General features: G+C 47.8%; 3 protein-coding genes across 3 annotated transcripts in view; all 3 read left to right on the top strand.

Annotated features, from left to right (window-relative positions):
- The window catches only part of ahcyl1 (adenosylhomocysteinase-like 1), a 9647-nt gene extending 2023 nt beyond the window's left edge, over positions 1-7624 (top strand). The window contains exons 2-14 of the mRNA XM_019860740.1: positions 69-171; positions 1261-1355; positions 1420-1526; positions 2655-2771; positions 2851-2914; positions 3470-3558; positions 4358-4428; positions 4823-4917; positions 5007-5105; positions 5189-5257; positions 6069-6147; positions 6642-6762; positions 6851-7624. Of these exons, the coding sequence (XP_019716299.1) occupies positions 69-171; positions 1261-1355; positions 1420-1526; positions 2655-2771; positions 2851-2914; positions 3470-3558; positions 4358-4428; positions 4823-4917; positions 5007-5105; positions 5189-5257; positions 6069-6147; positions 6642-6762; positions 6851-6857 (1116 nt within the window). The 3' untranslated portion in view covers positions 6858-7624. The remainder of the gene's footprint in view (positions 1-68; positions 172-1260; positions 1356-1419; positions 1527-2654; positions 2772-2850; positions 2915-3469; positions 3559-4357; positions 4429-4822; positions 4918-5006; positions 5106-5188; positions 5258-6068; positions 6148-6641; positions 6763-6850) is intronic.
- A 1898-nt stretch (positions 7625-9522) lies between these two features.
- pgm2l1 (phosphoglucomutase 2-like 1) lies at positions 9523-17172 on the top strand. Its single transcript, XM_019860712.1, has 12 exons — positions 9523-9780; positions 11809-11976; positions 12061-12167; positions 12678-12762; positions 12836-13116; positions 13490-13682; positions 13765-14043; positions 14335-14428; positions 14500-14629; positions 15417-15612; positions 16284-16417; positions 16835-17172. Exons 1-12 carry the CDS (start codon positions 9670-9672, stop codon positions 16935-16937), a joined length of 1881 nt encoding a protein of 626 aa, XP_019716271.1. The 5' UTR covers positions 9523-9669; the 3' UTR covers positions 16938-17172.
- Positions 17173-17270: 98 nt separating this feature from the next.
- Positions 17271-21492, top strand: part of LOC109510358 (coagulation factor X) — a 5220-nt gene continuing 998 nt past the window's right edge. The window contains exons 1-8 of the mRNA XM_019860606.1: positions 17271-17509; positions 18198-18532; positions 18602-18626; positions 18714-18827; positions 19453-19587; positions 19728-20020; positions 20469-20583; positions 21055-21257. Coding sequence (XP_019716165.1) covers positions 17473-17509; positions 18198-18532; positions 18602-18626; positions 18714-18827; positions 19453-19587; positions 19728-20020; positions 20469-20583; positions 21055-21257 — 1257 coding nt within the window. The 5' untranslated portion in view covers positions 17271-17472. The remainder of the gene's footprint in view (positions 17510-18197; positions 18533-18601; positions 18627-18713; positions 18828-19452; positions 19588-19727; positions 20021-20468; positions 20584-21054; positions 21258-21492) is intronic.

The following is a 21492-nucleotide window of genomic DNA, read 5'->3' as shown; positions in this document are numbered from 1 at the left end:
CCCCCCTTTTTTTTTTTTTTTTTTTTGCTTGCGCGCTCGTCAATGTGTCCGTCTCGATTGCCTGTCAGGTGCTGATCGAGACTCTGGTGGCTCTGGGGGCTCAGTGTCGCTGGACCGCCTGCAACATCTACTCCACCCAGAACGAGGTGGCCGCCGCTCTGGCCGAGACAGGTGAGACGCCACCGAGCAAGAGGTCCACGTTTACTTTTTCATTCATTTGACAACCGCGTGAAATGGAACATCAACAACTGTTTTGTATTCCTGGTAGTTTTATTTTCTTCTGTGCAGGTTTTTTTTTCTTTTTTTCTCTCTGTGTGCAACTTTTTGGGAAGTTCAATGTTCGCCTGACCAGCTGGTCTTGCTTTGCGCCTTTAATTTCACCCGTGTGACTTTTTTGTTAGTTTTATTTTAACCTGTGGGAGTAGTTTTATATTCAAACCGGTACAGCCTGTATTTGATAGTTTTGTTTGAACGTGATGAATTGGATTGCTTTTATTTTTATCTACAAAACAATTTCCTTCCATCATTTCATTTTAACATGTACCGGTACATCTTTTGGGTGAGTTTTATTTGAACTGCACAAAATGTCTTGGTAGTTTTATTCTTACCTGCGCAACGTTTTTGGAGGCGGTGGGGGATGGTTTTATTTTAAGCTGCAAAACAGCTGTTGCTCGGTTAATTTTAATTTGGTCGTTTTAGTTTAACCGACACCACTTTGCTTTCTGTGGTACTTTTGTTTTGACCTCATGATTGTTTTTCAGTTTTATTTTGCACATTTGATAGTTGTAGTTTTAACCTGTACGAGTTTGTTTTTTTTATGCTGGTTTTATTTTAACCTGTGCACGTTCTTTTTGTTGTATGTTTAGTTTAACCTCTACATCTTTCTTTATTGATGTATTTATGAACGTGATTCGTTTTAGTCTAACCCTAAGGGAAAAAAATTGGTGGGGTCACTCAAAAAATAGACGCTTTGCTAGCTAATATCAGAGCACATACATGCTAACTGGCGATTGGTCGCTAACCAGTGTCGGGGCACAGATAGACAAACAATGGATTGGTGTGTCACTTAAAGGCAAACATTCCCACTCACGGGCAGCCAAGAAGTTTTTGGAATGAAGGAGGAAAAAAAAAAAATCCCATGTGAGCAAGAGCAGGGAGAGCATATGCAAAGTCCACACCAGATTTTTGGTGGACTTCCCAAAGTGTGACAACGTTTTGTGGCCATCGGTCTTGATCCTCCGCGCCTGTCGCCTCCCGCAGGAGTGCCCGTGTTTGCCTGGAAGGGCGAGACCGAGGACGACTTCTGGTGGTGCATCGACCGCTGTGTCAACACGGAGGGCTGGCAGGCCAATATGGTACAGTGGGCTGCGGCTTCGGTGCGGCGAGGACACCTTACGATCTCATCAACCTCTTTTCTAGATTTTGGACGACGGCGGAGACTTGACACACTGGGTTTACAAGAAATACCCCAACGTGTTCAAGAAAGTGCGAGGCATCGTTGAGGAGAGCGTCACCGGAGTTCATCGGTGAGACCCTTGAGTATCGCGAACGGTCTGCAATGGCAATCGAGAGAGTGGAAGAGTCACAGAACGGCACAAAAGTGAACATAACCTTTGCGAAAATCACAATTAAATCTTCTCAAATAATTAGCTTCAGTCTAGAGCAATTTGAAGCCAGCAATGCAAATAAAGGATAGCTTCAATTTTTTTTCCCGGGAGTTTGTTCCGCAGGTGAGGAGCACAGTAACGAAATGCTGCTTGGTTTTGTTTGCTTCTGGTTCTGGGAACGCACAAGAGACCTGTTCCAGGTGCCCTGAGGGGCCTGGCTGCCTTTGTCGAATACAAGTACACTTTGCCTGTGCTTTGGTCCAAGACCATTTAAAGACCGACAGCAAGATTTTAAAATCTGTTCTTTGACTCACGGGAAGCCAGTGTTGTGATTCGAGGACAGGTGTGATGTGGTCCAGTTTCCTGGATTTTGGTAAGACTCTGGCGGCAGCATTTTGGATGAGCTACAGCTGCCTGATTGATTTAAAAAAAATAATAAATACATTTTGGAGCCCTGTGAAGACATCGATACACGGTCGTCTCCTGAAAATAAAAGCATGAACACGTTTTTCTGTGTCTTGTTGAGACAGCAAACCCTGAATGCGAGCTCGGTTGTTGCCATGACAATGGGCACATTGAATCATAGCTTTAAAGTGGTTGTTAAAATTCAGGTCTGAGTCAATAATTGCATGAACATTTCTGGCATGATTAGCTTTCAGTGACACAGAGTTAAGGGTGATGGTAGGCAGTGTGCTGAACAAAAGACAGTATATGAACAAAAACACTTAACGGGGCACTTTGGAAAAACAGGTGCGAATCTGGAGGAGAAGGCCCTCCGTTGCCACCTGTTGGAGACAAATAGAATGGCGTCATGACAAAAATATTGGGGAAATAGAAATGCGGTGCAGCTCAGCCTTTGGCTAGCGGACAAACTTATTGGAAACTTTATTTAAAAAGGTAACATCCCGTACATTTATATTCAAGGGCGTGGGGGCTAAAAAATGCATAGTTGTGACTTTGCAACAATAGGACGATGCGGGTCCCAGGGTGGTGACAAGAGTTTTGAACCACCCCCGGTCGAGTTTTGACCGTGCGGCCACGTTGCAGATTGTACCAGCTGTCCAAAGCCGGCAAGCTGTGCGTCCCGGCGATGAACGTCAACGACTCGGTCACCAAGCAGAAGTTCGACAACCTCTACTGCTGCCGCGAATCCATCCTGGACGGGTGAGCGTGAGTGCAACATCCGTCCTTCGAACAAAGACACCAAAATTCACTCTGTTTTTTTTTTTTGGGCGGGGGGCAGCTTGAAGAGGACCACGGACATCATGTTTGGTGGCAAACAAGTGGTGGTGTGCGGCTACGGAGAGGTGATTTATCGTTCGGAATTGATTGAAATGCTCCCGTAACGTGTGTTTTACAGGTGCATCTTCATTAATGAGAACATGATAGAAAGTCATTATGTTTGTTCAGTGGAAGGATTATGGCTTTCAACTGATACAAAAAAAAAGACTTTAGGAGAGCGAACAGGAAACACCCAGCACTATTACAAAAATCTAGAAGTAATTGACTGCGATTGGCTGGCAAGCAGTTCAGGGTGTCCCCCGCCTACTGCCTAAAGACGGCTGGGATAGGCTGCAGCACCCCCCGCGACCCTTGTGAGGATTAGCAGGTCGGAAAATGAATGAATGAACGAATGAATAGAAGTAACTGTCAGGCCCTGATAAGATTTGTAATTCCCCATCGATGCCATAAGAACGTGGCAAAGCACAACTTAGATCCAGATGAGAGTCCCGAACTCACGACCACATCCATTCTTGAGAGACGGATCAAGATGGTCAGCAAATAGCGCCGAAAGCAAACCCGTCATCGAAAAGTTTTCCGGCATATCAAATGGACTGAGATGGCGCCTGTATGTGGCGTAGGTGGGCAAAGGCTGCTGCACGGCTCTGAAAGCGCTTGGAGCCATCGTGTGCATCACTGAGATTGACCCGATCTGCGCCCTGCAGGCGTGGTGAGTCTCTTCAGATTTTTTTTTCATGTCGATTCATGTTGCTAGTTTTTTTTTTGGGGGGCGGGGGGGGGGTAGTTGCTGGAGGGGTCGGAAAAGTTGCTAATTTGCCATCGTCACATCTCGGCTGGATTGCCGTAACGCACTTTACTTTGGAGTCAGCCAATCCTCCATGAAGCGTCTCCAGTTGGTCCAGAATGCTGCTGCTCGCCTCTTGGCTGCTACTCGTTAGAGAGAGCACATCACTCCCTTCACTGGCATCCCTATAGAGTTCTTTTGAAGATCCTCTGATTTGTTTTCAAATCTGGAAATGGCCTCGCCCCACTTTACCCCTCTGAGCTCTTCCGACCCGACACACCTGCCCGGTCCCTCAGGTCTGCGGACACGACGAGAGGTACCGAGGACTAAGCTCCAAGGGGATGAAGCCTTTTCTATTGCCGTTTCCTTTCTTCGGAATGAACGTTCGCCAAGCCCCCTCGCTGACCATCTTTCAAACTCGTCTTAAAAATCATTTTTGGCTTTCTACTATCTTGGTTTTTAATTTATGGTTTTATTGTTTGTTGTTGTATGAATTGTTTTTGTTCCACGTACAGCACTTTATCGACAGCGGTGGTTGTTTTCAAGTGCTCCAGAAACACACTTGAGTTGAATTGAGTTGAGTTGAGAATGTTGCCAATTCTTTTGTAAACTAGTTCATCTCTGTTCGAAGCCATGTTGTTAGTGGAAGCCGCTAATATATCCTGGAATTGTTGGGATTTTTTTTCAAGGTGTTGACAATATTTGTGTGATCACACCCAATCAGCATGGACGGCTTCCGAGTGGTCAAACTGGGCGAGGTCATCCGGCAGATGGACGTGGTCATCACTTGCACTGGTAAGATGGCAGAGAAACACACACACACACACACACACACACACACACACACACACACACACACTTGAAATCGGACTTGGACAAAATTTCTCTGTAGTTTTATTTTAACCTGTACACAATTTCTTGGGTAGCTGGAGTTCAAGCTGTAAAACATGTTGGTTTTATTTCAACCTGATCAATTTTTAGTAGTTTTCCTTTAACATTCGCATCTTTTCAGGGGGCGTAGTTTATCAAGTCAAACAATAGACCCCTCACCAAGGTTACTTTAACGAACCTAAATTAACAAAAAAAAAAAAAATGGGACGGAGGCATTCAATGAAGGCACTTGGCCCTCCAAGCTATTGGCTCCATTGTGTTTCCGTTGTGAGTTTCTAGAGTCTTTTTGCTCCCGAAGGCAACAAGAACGTCGTCACCAGAGAGCAACTGGATCGCATGAAGAACGGCTGCGTGGTGTGCAACATGGGCCACTCCAACACGGAGATTGACGTGGTAACCATTGCGTGTTGACGACCCCCCCCTCCCCCGACCCCCCCTAAACCTCGCCGACTCTCCGATTGTGTCTGATCTTCGTCACGCAGGCCAGTCTACGCAGCCACGAGCTGACCTGGGAGAGGGTCCGCTCGCAGGTGGACCACATCATCTGGCCCGACGGCAAGAGGGTTGTGCTTCTGGCCGAGGTGACGGATCGTTGGCGAGATCGCTTTGGAATGTTGGCGCTCGTAGTCGGCGTCCATCTTGGTTTGTTTGCCTTCTCTCTCAGGGTCGCCTGCTGAACCTGAGCTGCTCCACGGTGCCCACTTTCGTGTTGTCCATCACGGCGACCACTCAGGTCGGTTCTTGTGCGCCCGCTCTGCCTTCAATCACCACGACGGAGCCCCGCACATGACATGGAAATTGAATTGGTGACTCGACTGTCAATATAAGAGTGCAGGCAAAATTGTCATTTATGGCCACGAAACACCAAATTCCAGCCACTAAATTCGTCAGATGTGCACAGAAAATACCAATTGATACGACTGATCTAATTGCTGGACATTTGGAGAAGCAAATGAGGCGCACCTCGTCTGATCACCATTTCGATCGATGACATCATTTTAAGATGCGCTCTATTCGCTCGAACTTGAAGTCGTTCATCGGAATGATGTGAAGCTCACAAATTAGTATTTTGCTTGTACGCGTTTCGTAGCTTCCTAGGAATATTTTGTGGCCTCAGTATTTTGTGAGCCCAGTAGAGAAGGGAATGTTTGGAGCATTAGCCATGCTCATACAAAATGCTTTGTATCGTAATGATCCATGGATGCCAAGAGGTGGTGGCAAAGCATTCGAAAAAGCTGGGGGGCCTGACTCAGAGTTCCTTCCCTTCGTTTAAAAATAGATGTTCACCACCAGATGGCGCCAAAGCTAAAGTCTAATACGAGACGCGTGAGCGATTTTCCAGCCAATAATCGAGTACAAGTTGAAACAAACAAAAACAAAAAAATGCCAACCCATGCATACGCCTGGCTTCACTCTCGAGCTCTGTTGTTGATGTTTTCCCCCATGTCATGTCAGGGTCTACGCACACAACACAAGTTGTTCATGGCAATGTTTGTGACTGACGGCTCTCTCCCACTGTCTCTTGTGTGATTGCTTGGCTGCAGGCTCTGGCCTTAATTGAGTTGTTCAATGCCCCGGAGGGACGTTACAAGCAGGACGTGTATCTCCTGCCAAAGAAAATGGGTAAACACGCGCATGTGTTTCCTCCGCCCGACAAAGCAAAACCACGGCGACGCACGCACGTACTGAAAGTGGTCACTCATGCCATGCAGAAGTATCTCATGGCACGGCCCCCCCAAACAAAAACGTCACCCAAAAAAATATCTGCAATGAACACCCCACCGCCCACACCATAGGTGGAAATCAAGAACCCAAATCGAATGAAGTCGTCGTGTTAAACATAAATCAAAACAGGATTTGCAAATCATGTTCTGCCTACAAAGACAAAGATATGTCACGTTCAAGCTGGTTGGTTTCCGCCAATAATCCTTCACTTTGAATAGTTTAGCTGCAACATGTTCCAAAAAAAAAGCACAATGTCCCAACATGATTGGATTTGGGCTTGGAGAAGGTCGAGTTAGCGGTGTGGAGAAATCATATTTCTGAGCCAATCCAGTGAAATTGGATTGAACGCTTGGGCGCTGCGATGACGTTCCCTTTTTTCCCCCCCTTTGCAGACGAGTACGTGGCCAGTTTGCATCTTCCCAACTTTGACGCTCACCTCACGGAGCTCTCTGACGAGCAGGCCAAGTACATGGGCCTCAACAAGAACGGACCCTTCAAGCCCAATTATTACAGGTACCGGGTGTTTCCGCGCACGCTTTACGGCAGCGAGTGGCTGGTTTGATCTTGCGCGTGTACAATCATGCTGTATTTTTGTCTTCAGGTATTAATGGGGAGGCCTCGCTGACGTTATCCTGAAATGAACAGAGATATCTATTTTATTTGATAAATTGCCACCCAATGGAGGACTTATTTTACCGATGTAAGCAACATAGTAGGGCAGGCATAGCTTGAAAAATGTATTGCATAATCAGCCAGCATGTTTGTCTTGTCAAATATTTACACAAAAGCTCATTTGGATACACTGTTAGGAACCGCAGCTTTTTCTTTTTTTTTTTTTTTTTTTTTTTTTTTAATGCACAGTGCCAAAAATGAAGGCCGTAAGAATGAAAGCCGGGCTGTGACATGAAATATTGAAGTGTGATCTACATTCCGCTTGTTCATGATACCCTAGCGACGGCTTCTTTTTGTGTGGTCAGATTCCTGCTGAGTTTTATTGATATGCCATCAAATGTATCAACCAGTCACTCGGCAATGAGAATTCAATCCCAAATATCTGCTCCGCCCCGATCAAAATTTTTAAAAAAATGCTTTGACTTGAGAGCGCAGACTTGAGATACAAGCGCCGCGATGTGGCAGCAAACGCCACTCACTTCACATGAAGCAGCAGCTTGGCAACTCGAGAACCTATTCCTTTGTTCTGTTTCCTGTCACTCCAAATTGAGGATTACACATTTTGTGTCAAAAACAATCCAGCGCTTTTGCTCGAGGAACAAACACTCGCGTAACGCTTTGGCACAATGGAAAACGGCACAGACACGCCAACGAATGCCATTGATAGTTGCCGTGTTAGAAACATTTCAGCACTGGATATCAGAAAACAGGGTGGAGCAACACATGTAGACAGACAAAATTCCTCATTTACTGTCAGTCATCAATGAGACATTCATAATAAAGACGCAATGAGGAGAGGAGACACTCAATTCTGCTACCAAATAACTCGAGGGTGGTGGGGGTGTGAACGAGGAGAAGCATTAGGTTTCAGTTCTCTGCACGTCACCCAAGGATCTCCCCGCTCGCCCACTCATTTATTCCTCATTGGGAAATCTAATAGATGGGTGTGTCCAATCTAAGGAGTGAGGGCTGTCGAAGACGCACACTGAACGTGTTTGACTATGTGTGTGTATGTGAGTGAAAATGACGCACATGTGTGCGATCGTCAGAAAAACACCAAGTAAGCTGCAGCTGGTGTTGACAGCGCCATCCGCGCCCGACCTTGCTCTTGTTTTGTCTTATGACCTTATCTCTTTCCAACCACATTCTCGGAAAGGTGGTTGTGTCCCCTAACTGTCACACAGTGCACAAAGCATTCTTTATTTTCAGTATGAGCATGTCTTTATTAAGAGCATAATCAATTCACCATGATTAATACGCGAATGTATGATCGCGAAACCGTTAAAATATGTAATTATTCCGACATTCACAACCGATGCTAGTATGCTTGACTAATTTCATTGATTGCCAGCTTCTGAATGAATGCGCTCTTCCCTCAGTGATCAGGTTAACGCTGTCTGAATTTCCAACATGTCGATATTTGAATCAGCTTTACTGTTGAAAAAAAAAAAACGCACACTTTGTAACCTAACCGTAGAGGCGTGTTTTCTGTCTAGCGCGATTGTCTTCTTTTGTTGTCGTCGTGCAATTGAATCAGCAATAAAAGACGGGTGTCGGCGAAGCAGAGTGTATCTTCAAATCAAGCTAATTAAAGGATATATTTTGAAGGATGGAGTCTTTATTTCAAATGTCATGCAAAAGAACATTCGCAAAATAAATAGTTTCCCTTTCATAAATACTGTTGCTCCAAAAAAAAACAGCAAAACTGCAGCTATTTACATCCTACTGGCTTTTTTGATACATAATTTCTATATGGGTCATTCCAGAACTGGAGGACATTACATCCCAATAAAAGTTGTAATAATCCATGCACAAAATACGAAAACATTCTTGTGTAAATTACTGTTGTCTCGATACAAAATCTAACTTGAGCAGTAGGAAAAGTCATACCATCGTATAATTGCTGAGTGCCCCCTGAAATAGCTTTTCTTTGCTTTCGCTCATCCCTCTTTCGTCCCACCTTTCCTCGGCGTGCGGAGGACACGACGTGGCCATGACCCCCGCCGCCCCGACTGTAGATGGCAACTATGAATACTTTAATAGCACTTTAATCCAATTAGTCGACTCATGACGACTTTGGCTGGCTCGTCCACTCTGGGGGGTATAACCTCCGTGCTCCCAACTGAACCTCCTGCCACCCCCTCGCCACCCTTGGTAAAACCGCGTCGAACCGCCAGTACCCATTATCCATCCATCGCACTAGGCAGGGGGCACGCCCTGAACCGGTTGCCAGCCAATTTCAGGGCACACATGGACCAACAACCATTCAAACTCACAGTCACACATCGGGACAATTTACAGTGTTCAGTTACCCTACAAAGCATGTTTTTGGAATGTGGGTGGAAATCAGAGTACAGTACATGGAGAAAAATCCACGCAGGCACAGGGAGAACATGCAAACTCCAGGGCCAGAGCGGGAATCGAACCCATGACCTCTGTACTGTGAGACTGACGTTACCATTACTTTACATTTAAAACTGCAGGCATTTCCTGACATTTTGACATTATTAAAACAATGCCAAACGTATTTGTTTTTTCCTCTTACTGTGAAGGCCAGGCATTTTATTTTGAAAGATGGCCGGAAGCGGCGCTGACTTGCAAGGACTTGACTGTCCAACTTTTTTTTTTTTTTGTTTCGTTTTTTTCGATGACGCCGCTGATCGGTTTCGCATCAGACTTAGCAATAGCTTTAGCAATAGCAGGGTAACGTCGTCACGATGGCACTGAGCTCGCCAGTCTCGGGTCGGCATGGGCGACGCTGAGCGGGACGGCGGAGCCGCGGAGGCCGAGCAGAGGCCGCCGAGCAGCGGGGATGAGAAGGTGGACGAGGCGCTGCGCCGCTGGATGCGCTGGGACAAGGTGAGCCTTGAACTCAAAACATCCCCCGCCCCGCCCATCAATCACAGCGGTGCTGCCAGTCACTTTGATTGACCGTTCCTTTCACCTCACCGACAAGCTTCGCGAGTCACGTGCGCTGGATTGTTGACAAAAACGAAAAAGGCGAGGAGCAAGCTGTCACGTGATCAGTCCTCGAAAACTAAAGCGTCTGTGGACAAAACCGTAAAGTCGGACCGTTTGCTTGAACGAGATCAATAAAAACGTCAGATTATTTTATTGACGTTGATTAAAAACCTGCGCGTCAATTCTGAAGCAAACGACAAATGAACGTTTGCGATAGCGACTTAAGAAGGGACTGTCTGAAGGTGTCCTGCGCAGAGCTTGTTTGCGGAACATTTCGGATTTGTCCTCTGAGCTCACGAACCTTCTGGAAAGTGCCCGGAAAATCCAATTCAAGCGGTTTTCACCTCCTCGCCTCATAGGAAAAGGTCATGAACTCTGATAACCTTTGGTGCAAATGTCAGCTGCTCGCCTCACTTAGACATCATTTGACACCACACGCGCATATGACTCCCAACACGCGTACACGGTCACCACTCCCGCACGCGCTTGGCGAACAGAACCGCACACACACTTTCAAGAACCACACCTTCACACATCCACTCCCGCGGTGAACTTAAATCACACAGACATGTCAGGCGCACCGTTAAACACGCGCATGGTTTACATGAGCCATACAAGGTTACTGTTGCGCGCACACACACAAACACTCCCACACACTGAGTATGACCACAGGACACCCAGACGCAATTTTTTAAACAGTCTATTTTAAAATGCGTCATGTTAAAACAAATGCACACAATCCAATATGACATAATCGTCTCAACTTTTTGAGATATATTATTGGTTAAATCCGATACCTGGCTGCGTTTGGCTCAACTCAGAGTGATAATAAATTTGGATTTTTCATTATGTTTAGGTTTTATTTTGTTTAGAGTTTATTTATTTAATTCAGTTAGTTTCAGTATTAGTTTTAGTTTTAAAAAAAATACTCGTGTGCAAGATTTTAAAAGTGCCACGGTCAGTGCTGTGTAGTTCAAACTCAACAAAAATATTTTAAAAACATCTCAAAAAGAACCCTGAACTTAAAGAAACTTAAATTCAGGTCTACTGTGTACCATTTTGTCTTTAAATATATTTTTTCAACATAAAAACGTATATTTTTTCAACATACTTGTTACAAAGTGCCGCATTTCGAGCTGATTTAAATGACAAAAGCAGGGGAGACCCTAAACCCACACACTGAGTATGACCACAGGACACCCAGACGCAATTTTTTAAACAGTCTATTTTAAAATGTGTCATGTTAAAACAAAACGGCAAATGCAAACAATGCAATAAGACATAATCGTGCAGCTCAACCATCCACTTTTTGAGATATATTATTGGTTAAATCCGATAACTGGCTGTGTTTGGCTCAACTCAGGGTGATAATAATTTTGGATTTTTCATTATGTTTCGGTTTTATTTTGTTTAGAGTTTATTTATTTATTTCAGTTAGTTTCAGTATTAGTTTTAGTTTTAAAAAAAATACTCGTGTGCAAGATTTTAAAAGTGCCACGGTCAGTGCTGTGTAGTTCAAACTCAACAAAAATATTTTAAAAACATCTCAAAAAGAACCCTGAACTTAAAGAAACTTAAATTCAGGTCTACTGTGTACCATTTTGTCTTTAAATATATTTTTTCAACATAAAAACGTATATTTTTTCAACATACTTGTTACAAAGTGCCGCATTTCGAGCTGATTTAAATGACAAAAGCAGGGGAGACCCTAAACGTGCAACACACACACATACACACACACACACACACACACACACACACACACACACACACACATTCACACACACAGGTTTACGCACAGAGGGTCAAAGTGAACATGAGCACACACAAAGACACTCACACACGCACACACTCCGCACGCTGGTCCCAAGCACAGCGATTCCACGCAGTAAACACTGTATTTGTGTGGGTGTGCGTGTTTTTCAGAACGAGTGGACTCGGGCGCAGACGGTCGCCTTGCTCGGGTCGGCGAGCGTGTCCGAGCTGCAGCGCCGGTTCTGCTCCACGTTGACTTTTGGCACCGCCGGTCTGAGAGCGCCGATGGGTGCAGGGTTTAGCCGCATCAACGACCTCACCGTCATCCAGTCCACGCAGGTCAGTGTTGTGTTGATGTCTATGTGTATGTGTGTTTGTTTTTTGTTTTTTGGTTTTTTTTTAATATTTGTGTCTGTGTGGCAGGGTTTGTGCGCCTACCTGCTCAAGTGTATTCCAGATGCGGCCCGCAGAGGCGTAGTGGTGGGCTTTGACACCAGGGGGCAGCCAGAGAGCGGCTGCAGCAGTCAGTGGTAAGTCAAGCTGCAGTGTGGGTTGCCACGGAAACGTCCTGTTTCCTGTTGTTGCCGTAGGAACAGCATCTTTGCCGCTGTGCTCTTTGCTTTTTTTTTAGATGTTGCGTTCAAAACATTGTATTTACAGTTGTTGCCATGGAAACGGCAATCTTCCTGCAGCGTTGGTTGTCCCGTGGCGTGTTGCTATTGAAATCACATTTCACATTGTGTGTCACCATGGTAACACCGTAGTTACAATTGCACGTGTGGCCATGGAAACGGCACATTTACTGATGTTGCCAAGTTGCCGTGGAAGGAGGATATTTTCCTGCTGCATGTTGCTTTGGAAGCAATCCGTTCGCGGCGGACGGTTACCGTGGAAACAGCACATTTAGTTTTGCCACCAAGGAAACGCCATGTTCTATTCTACGTTGGCGGCAATGTGTTGCCATGGAAACCACACACGCACAGCCGCATGAATTGCCGTGCTAACGTAGCAGTGTCAGCACACGTGCGTGACGTTTGCAGGCTGGCGTCACTGACGGCGGCCGTGATGCTGAGCAGAGAGGTCAGCGTGCATCTCTTCTCCAGCTACGTGCCAACGCCGTACGTGGTGAGCAGACGTGACGTCACTTCTCCCGGCGGGATTAGCGCCTGCGCGCATGAGGCCGTCTCGTGTCTTGCAGCCCTTCGCCGTCAAGGAACTGGGCGCGGCGGCGGGCGTGATGGTCACGGCGTCTCACAATCCCAAAGAGGATAACGGCTACAAGGTGTACTGGCGCAACGGCGCTCAGGTGACGTCGCCGCACGACGCCGCCATCATGGCGAGCGTGAAGGAGCATCAGGAGCCCTGGAGCGCCGCCTGTTGGGACGTTAGGCTGGCGCAGCACAGCCCGCTGAGGAGCGACCCGCTGAGGCACGTCGATGCCGCCTTCATGCGTGCCGTCGCCAGCCTCTGCTGGCACAGGTGAGAGGGTTGTCGTGGAGTAACGATTTTTTTGGGCAGAGTTGCCATGGTAACAGCACATTCACGTGGCAAGCTCCTATGTTGAGCTGAACTGTCGTAGCCATGGCAACAGCACATTTACGCCTGATGTCGTCATGGAAACAGTAGTTCTGTAAATGGCGTACGTGGTGTTGTTGCCATGGACACGGCAGATTGATTGCGGCACTGGAAACGGTAGCTTTCCAGCTGTTGCCGTGACAACATCCGACTTGCAGCCGCCTGGTTGCCATGGGAACGACTCATTTGGTGTCATCATGAAAACGCCATCATTTACAGCTGATGGTGTTGCTGTGTGAGGGGGCGGCATGGTCAAGTGTCGCGTGCATGTGTGCAGGGAGGCCAATTCGAGATGCCAGCTCAAGTTCGTGCACTCGTCTTTCCACGGCGTTGCTCATGACTTCATCCAACGAGCTTTTGCCACCTTCGGGTTTGAATCGCCGCCCATTCCCGTCCCCGAGCAGAAAGACCCTGACCCTCAGTTCCCGACTGTGCGCGTTCCCAACCCCGAAGAGGGACACTCTGTCCTGGTACGACGCCATCTTCTGCTTCCTCTTCTTCGACTTCTTCTTCTTCTTCTTCTTCTTCTTCTTCCCGACTTCACATTTCCAGGAGCTGTCTTTTCGTCTGGCCGAGCGGGAGAACGCCGCCGTGGTCCTGGCGACCGATCCGGACGCGGACCGTCTGGCGGTGGCGGAGCTGAGCGACGGCGGCGAGTGGAAGGTGTTCTCGGGAAACGAGCTGGCGGCCTTGCTCGCGTGGTGGATGTTGTCGTCGTGGAAGAGCACGGCTGGCGACGGTGCCGACCTGCGGGATGTCTACATGCTCACCACCGCCGTCTCCTCCAGGATCCTCCACTCGATGGCCCGGCAGGAAGGATTTCATGTCGAGGTGAGGCTGGCGCTACTGTGTCTTCAAACGGTCTGTGCTTCGTAATGGACAAGTGAAGCTTCATGAAGCACTCGTGATCATTTTTAACTCCTCTGGATGGCACTCTTGGTTCAAAGATGCAGTGGAATTTCAACACATTTCCATTGCACTAAACCAAGAGCCCCATCGAGAGGATTCAAAAAGTGCTTCATGAAGCTTCGTTTTGCCATCACTAAGTCTGTGCTATATCAAAACATAAGAGTAACATCAAACAGATGGAAAGTCAAGAAGTCAACACTTTCTCGTCAACAGGAAACGCTTCCCGGCTTCAAGTGGATCGGCAACAGAATTCAGGAGCTCACAGCAGAGGGAAAGACCGTCTTGTTTGCCTTTGAAGAATCCATCGGTATATGCCAGCGCCGTGACGTTGCCGCCATCGCGCCGCGCGATCCCTGACACGCGTGTGCGCGCACGCAGGTTTCCTGTGCGGCAGTCGGATTCCCGAGAAGGACGGCGTGAGCACGGCCGTCGTGGTGGCCGAGATGGCGGCCGACCTCCGTGACAGGAAGCTCAGCCTCCAGCAGCAGCTGCATAACATCTACCAAATGTAAGGACACGTTTGCTTCCCGCGTAGACCCGCATCAACTTCCTGTTTGACACGCCCACTTCCCGGGCGACGGACATCCGCTTTCTGAGCGATGCGCATCGGCGTTTTGCGCGACGCACATCAACTTCCTATTTCTTAGGTGACACGTCAGCTTCCCGTTCAACAGACCTCAACGTTGTGTGCAACGCAAATCTATTTCCTGTGGGGACACATTTATTTTCTGTGAAGCCATTTCCAGGCTGGCTCTCGATAAACCGGGAGGAATTTGGACACGCCCTCGGTTAATTGGAGCTAAGCTCAGCCGCTCGTGCGTCCGCTGGGAGCGGAAATGGGAATGCAGAATCTGTCAATCAATAGCCAGCGTCAGGCGGGGGCGGGCGAGGGGGACTTTCCTGAACATCGGCGCATGCTCGTGGCGCTCACAAACGCATCAGCAGTCGAGGACGAGCGGCATAGAAAAGCGGAGCAACGACGACAGACTGCTCCGAAGCGGCCTTCGCTGAGGGCCGTGAAAGGCCCCGTGAATTTGCCCGCCGACTGCAGTCAAAGTCACGCCCGGAAGTGATGTCACGTGGCCGGCGGCAGACGCAGCCTGCAAATTTGGACATAGCGTGGACACAGAAACTGCACATCGAGCTTCCCGTGTGTGTCAGAACGACTTCCCGTGTGAATTCTTGTGTGACCCCCATCAAGCTCTTGAGTGACGCACATTTGCAATCCTTGCCGAGCGGGCGCACATTTTCCTCTGTGACGCAGCCGCTCCCACCTGTGAACTTGCTTTGCGCAGGTACGGCTATCACATGTCGCGGACATCGTACGTCATCTGCAACGACGGCGTCACCATTGGCCGCATTTTTGCTCGCCTCAGAGACTTTGGCGGCGGCGGTGGCGGCCCGTATCCCGCCACCTGCGGCGGGATACGCGTCGTCCACGTGAGAGACGTCAACAGGGGATTCGACAGCAGCCAGGCGGACAGCCGCTCGGTAACGGGTCTCCCAACTCTGCCTACTTTTTTTTCCATTTCCCTCCAAACCCTTCCTTCCTTCCTTCTTCTGCTCCTCCTCCTTTCTTTTCCCTCCTTCCTCCCTCTCCTTCTTGAAGTCTTTCATTTTTCCTCCTCTCCTTTGCTTCCTTCTCTTGTCCTTCGTCACCCCATGTCTTCCTTCTCCATCCTGCTTCTTCTCCTCCCTTCCTTCTCGTGTTTCCTTTTCCATTCCCCATTGCTTCCTCCACCTCCCTTTTCCGTCATTCTTCATATTTCTTCTTCCTTTTGTTTCTTCTCCTCCCTTTTCCTTCCTTCCTCCTTCCTTCTGATTTGTCTCCACCTCTTTCTTTCCTTCTCCTGACTTCTATTCTTGCATCCTTCTTGTTCGCCGTCCTCATCCTCCTTTTTCTTTCCCCTTTTCTTCTGCTGCTTCTCTTCTTTCATTCTTTTCCTTCCATCTCCTTCCTTTGCACCCTCCTTCCTTCTCTCATTTTGTCTTCCTTCATTCCTTCTTCGGTTTTTCCTTCTTTGCCTTCATTTCTTCTGCCTCTTTCCATTTTCTCCCCGTTTCCTTCCCTCTCCTTCCTTTGTTCACCCCCCCCATCCCTTTTTTCCCTTCCTTCTCCCATCCCATCTGCCACTAAGCTTTTTCCTGGTTTCCCGGCTCAGGTACTTCCCATGAGCAGGAGTGGTCACATGATCACCTTCACGCTGGAGAACGGCGTCGTGGCCACGCTGAGGACGAGCGGCACCGAACCCAAAATCAAAATTTACACTGAATTGTGCACCGCGCCCGGAACCAGGTGACACTATTCTCACACGACTTTATTATTATTTTCTTATTGAGTTAGTTAAGCTGTCAACAAAACACATCTTCTGGATCAGAGGTTCTCGATACATTTTTACAGCAGTTACCACCTTTGTCCCCCCAAGTACGAGTTATTGTCATTGATTTGGTATTGTTTAGTGATTAAAAACAACAACAACTAAACACCAATGAAGAAAATTTAATGCTGTAAAACTTAACAGCACCGAAAATAATGAAAACAAAATAAGGCATAAAAAAAAAAAGTTAGCTAGTAACTTTATGTACAGTTTGAAAATTAGCTCTCTGCTCAAATAAAGTCAAATAATCTTCGAATAATAACGAGGGACCAGTCGGACGTGTGAGCGGGCGACCACTCAGAGTGTGACGTTGCTTCCTGTCGACTGGATTGCAGCGTCGTGTCTGGCCTGGAGGCGGAGCTTCGGAAGGTGACGGACGCGCTGCTGGATGACTTCCTGGAGCCCGAAAAAAACGACTTGATTCGCCGCGCTGTCTAGCTCCACCCCCTGTCGTGATGTCACTTGCTGTTCCGTTTCATCGCGTACTCAAAAGAATCGAACGGCAAAGCTGGAAGTGGCTACGGTGATGGTGACAAATCCAAAGTGAATGTTTACATGCGTGGAGCGTGAAAAGATGATTCTACCTTTTATTTATTTTTCTAACGTTGCAGCTTCCTGTGTAAGCAAACATTTCATGTGTCGCAATAAAGCCGGCTTAGTTCAAAGGCGAAAATGTGTCTGTGGATGCTACTTTTACATCGGAAAATGGCTTTTTTTTTGTTTCACGATTTGAATTTGGGGTATTTCGGTTGGCTTTGTTTTCAACTTTCAGGGTGAAAGAATGACATTTGGGATGTTTTATTTTTAATTGTTGTCAAATATCAAAACGGGTTAAAGTTGACACACACATTTTAAAGAAGTGATTTGTCTCCAAAATATGTCGTGTTGATGACATCACGTACCACGCACATCGATGTTTGAGTTCTCGCTAACGATTAACCGAACTGCCGTTTTAGCTCCAAAGTAACACCGAATGTCAATAAACGTCCGTCATTCTGCGAATACTCCAGGTAGGTCTGCAGTTGTCATTTATTTTTATACCCATTTTAACCGTTTTGTAACAGAAATACGGTACTCAGAGTTTGCCACATTTACTGACCGCTTTACCTTTCATGTGTGACCGAACAAATATGATGTTGAACACAACACTTGTACGTCGTGGGTGCTTGTTCTCACGTGTGGTTGGCAAACTTTGGTATTGTTCAATACGTTTAGTGCCATCCAAGCCTTGATTCCCTCCAGACGGGACAAAAGAGGCCTTGAGGCACGGGCGTCCAAATCTAAACCACCGATTTAGGTAGACGGAGAGAGAAAATCCGTCTCGTGGAATTGTAGATCGTGACAATCGCAGGGCAGACACAGACGAACAACCGTTTGCGCTCACAATCTGGTCTGCGGACCAGACATTATTAGAGGTACCAAGGACTAAGCGGAGGCTCAAGAGTGGATGGAGCCTTTTTCTGTTGCCGTTCTGAATTTATTAGCACAAATGTTCCTGATTTCGTTTCCTGGATGTGTCATGACGTTTTCATCATCATTTTCGATTTCACTCCCACAACCAAGCAAACATCCTTCTTCCTTCCTTCCTTCCAACAAGACAGCCACCCGTTCTTCTTTCTTTTCGAACATCCTACATATTGCTCCATCCTTTCTTTCGACTGACCTAACGACCAGCCAAGTGACCTCACTTCTTTGCAGACATGTTGACATCTGTCGCCATGACGATCTCACTACTGCTGCTCAGCGCCGCCCTGGTGGAGAGCAGAGGCGAGGCTCACTCGGCCGCCGCCGGCCGGCCGCCGATCCCAACGCCAATCCTACCGCCGATCCCACCGCCAACGTCTGCCGCCGTGGTGTTCCTGCAGCGCCACTCGGCCGAGGAGATCCTGCGCTCGACCGCCGCCGCAAGGAGGCGGCGAGCAAATGCCATGTTGCTGGAAGAGATGTTTCCCGGTGACCTGGAGCGAGAATGCTACGAGGAACGTTGCTCCCAGGAGGAGGCCGCAGAGATCTTCCAGTCGCAGGAGAAGACGGTGAGACTTGCTTTCCTCTCTCGGGGATACTGCCATGATATGCTGCTATAGTCTGCTGTCACTCCCCAGCTCGAGTTCTGGTTCCGGTACACGAGTGAGTCCATCCCGAAGCAGGAATTGATGACATGACCAGGAAGGAATGAGATTCCGCCACAGTAAACGGGAAGTTGTGCTTCCGCAGACTTGAGTCCGTGCGCCAGCAATCCCTGCGTGAATGGTGGGAAGTGCATGTTGGAGCGCGGAGATTTCCTCTGCCTGTGCCCGCCCCGATACCATGGCAGCACCTGCCACTTGGGTAACCGTGGCGATCGCTCGCCTTGCCTACTCGACTCTTTCCATTAACACTAGTGTGTGCCTGCTGTGTGTGTGTGTGTGTGTACGTGCATGTTTGTGAATAGACAAGGGCTTGGATGGTAACCGGTCTGCATTGACCAAGCAACTTTTTTGCAAAACTTGTCAACCCGGCCATCACCCGGCGTTCATTTATTTGGTGTGTTTCGGAGACAGGGAACATGGTTCCATCGTCTCTTGACCCATGGGAAAGTACCATTTATTTAACATCCTTTTAATTGGAATACATGCAATCATAAAATAGAACAACTTTAAGTGTACTTACCCCACGGCAACGAGACTCAATTGATTGAATTGATGCAAAGTGAATCGCAAAACTGAGAAAAAAAAACACTATTTCACAAGGGCGTATTTTCCCCTGCAGATAATAACGAGCAACTGAGTCCCATCCCTAGCGTATAAACGTGTATGTGTGTGAGTATTAGTATTGCGGTGTGTGTGTGTGTGTGTGTGTGTGTGTGTGTGTGTGTGTGTGTGTGTGTGTGTGTGTGTGTGCATGCTCGCATATGTAAATCTGCGTGTGTATCTGTCTGAAAGTGTCAAAGTGTGTGATGTTTGTGTCCCTGCAGAGGTGTCATCGTGCTCCTATAGAAACGGCGGCTGTCTGCAGTACTGCACGGACCTGCCAGGGGGCACTGCTGTTCAGTGTGGATGTGCTGACGGCTTCAAGTTGGAGTCTGATGGACGCAGTTGCTCCAAGACAGGTACCACCCACATCAGTGACCAACACTTGCTGTGACCAACACATGGGCACACACGCACAGAGACACAGAAACACATCAGCGTGCTTATGCGCACAAGCACGCGCACAATAAAAGTATGGTTTGTCTTTGCATTCGCTCAGTGGCCTTTCCCTGCGGCATCCAGCAGGCGGCAGTGTTGCAGCGGGGTCGTGCCCTCTGGAACCTCTCGGATGACGCCAACTTCACGGCAGAGACAGACTTCCTCTTGGATGACGCCAATTTCACTGAGGAAATGGACGCCATCTTGCACGACGCCAACGTCACCGTGGACACGGACGACATCTTGGATAGTGGCCGCCGCATCCGCTCCAACTATTCACAACCTACCGGAGAGTCACTCAATCCTCGCATTGTGGGAGGAGCCTTGGAGAGACTGGGAGGAAGTCCCTGGCAGGTGCGGATAGAAAGCCTTCCATTTCCAGGAAAGGAAGACTTCAGTTTCCCCCGTGGGAGGAATTTGGTTTGAAGAGTTCCGTTTAGTGGGTGAGAAGAGGTCAGGTGTCCGAATGGGCGGGGGTCGCGTTCCCGGAATGGAAAGAGTTTGTTTCCCGGAGGGGAAGAGACCAGTTTTCGGGACCGTTGGGGATGCGGAAGTGTTCTGTTTCTGAGACGGGAAGAGTTCTGTTTGAGGAATGGCAAGCTTTTGGTTTCCGGAAATGAGAAGTTTTCAGTTTCCTGGAGGGAAAGCTTTCCGTTTTTTACTTGCTTCAACCAAATAACGATTCCGATTCCTTCATTTATGCCAGACTGACTTAGGACTTGTTTCATACTTCCAAGTTAAAACTTGAGACTGACTTCTAAGTTTGAGTATGTGACTTACTTCCCGCCTGTGCTGCCTTCAGGTTCTCATCCGTCGCGCCGACGGTTATGGATTCTGCGGAGGAACTCTGGTGTCGGATCGCTGGGTGATCTCGGCCGCGCACTGCTTCCAGCAGACCGCTCATCACGTCACCATAGGTCACGCGGTGTTTTTTGTTCGCTTTTCTTCTGGGTGGACATCAAATCACCAGTTTGTAATGAGTTTTGGGAGTCGAAAGAAACCTTTTCCGCTCTTTCCCAACCGACTATTACAGCCAACAAGAACTCGCCTACAAGGCTCGACCAAAATGGCGACCAGAAATGCACTGTGGGAAATTTACAAGAGCCTAGCTAGCTAGCTATCTTAGCTAAATCCAGGATACTTACGGAGGTGTCAAATTCATGTCCAGAAAGTAAAAAGCTTTATACTTTCTGGACTTGGATTTGACACCTCTGGATATTTACCAGCCACAGATCAGCTATAATTTGTTACAAGAATGTTAGCCACAGGTTAGCTGCTGTATATTTAGGATACACTACGCACAGGCTAGTTATAATTGACTTCTGTGTTGGCTACAGGTTAGCTGCTGTATACTCAATCTCTGCGCGTTGTGTGTGTTGCACCCGAAGGAGACTACGACAAGCAGCGTCGCGATCCCGGCGAGCAAAACATTCCGGTGGAGCGCGTTCTGCCTCATCCCCACTACCACGATTTCACCATGGACAGCGACGTGGCTCTGGTCTACCTGGCCCGGCCTGTCGTCAGGGGGCCCACCGCCATCCCCGCCTGCTTGCCCGACCCCCACCTGTCCAAATACCTGCTGAAGGTGGCCGCACATCGAGATTCTTAACCTTACCCCACCTTGACCGCATGATGTTTTTATGGGGAGCCAGTTGGTGGCTCAAGGGCCACATTTGATTCTTTTTCCAACAGACGACGGGTGGGACAGCTCATTTTTTGAGAAAAAACAAAACAAAACAGAAAGAGTTTGATGTATAGAGAGACATGAATGTGAAAAATGAACACATAACTAACCAATTTTTGGAAAACAAAAGGTTTTTCTGAAT

Source organism: Hippocampus comes, unplaced genomic scaffold, assembly GCF_001891065.2.
Source record: "Hippocampus comes isolate QL1 unplaced genomic scaffold, H_comes_QL1_v1.1 scaffold56, whole genome shotgun sequence".
In the NCBI taxonomy this organism is placed as follows: domain Eukaryota; kingdom Metazoa; phylum Chordata; class Actinopteri; order Syngnathiformes; family Syngnathidae; genus Hippocampus; species Hippocampus comes.
Note: the sequence above shows the minus strand (reverse complement) of the source record. Positions and strands in the feature narration are given on the sequence as shown.

Excerpts from the sequence above, each read along its gene's own strand:
- pgm2l1 (XM_019860712.1), top strand. The coding sequence starts at position 9,670 with ATGGGCGACGCTGAGCGGGACGGCGGAGCCGCGGAGGCCGAGCAGAGG. Across the intron at positions 9,781-11,808 it reads GCTGGATGCGCTGGGACAAG|AACGAGTGGACTCGGGCGCA; the intron begins GTGAGCCTTGAA and ends CGTGTTTTTCAG. Across the intron at positions 12,168-12,677 it reads AGCGGCTGCAGCAGTCAGTG|GCTGGCGTCACTGACGGCGG; the intron begins GTAAGTCAAGCT and ends TGACGTTTGCAG.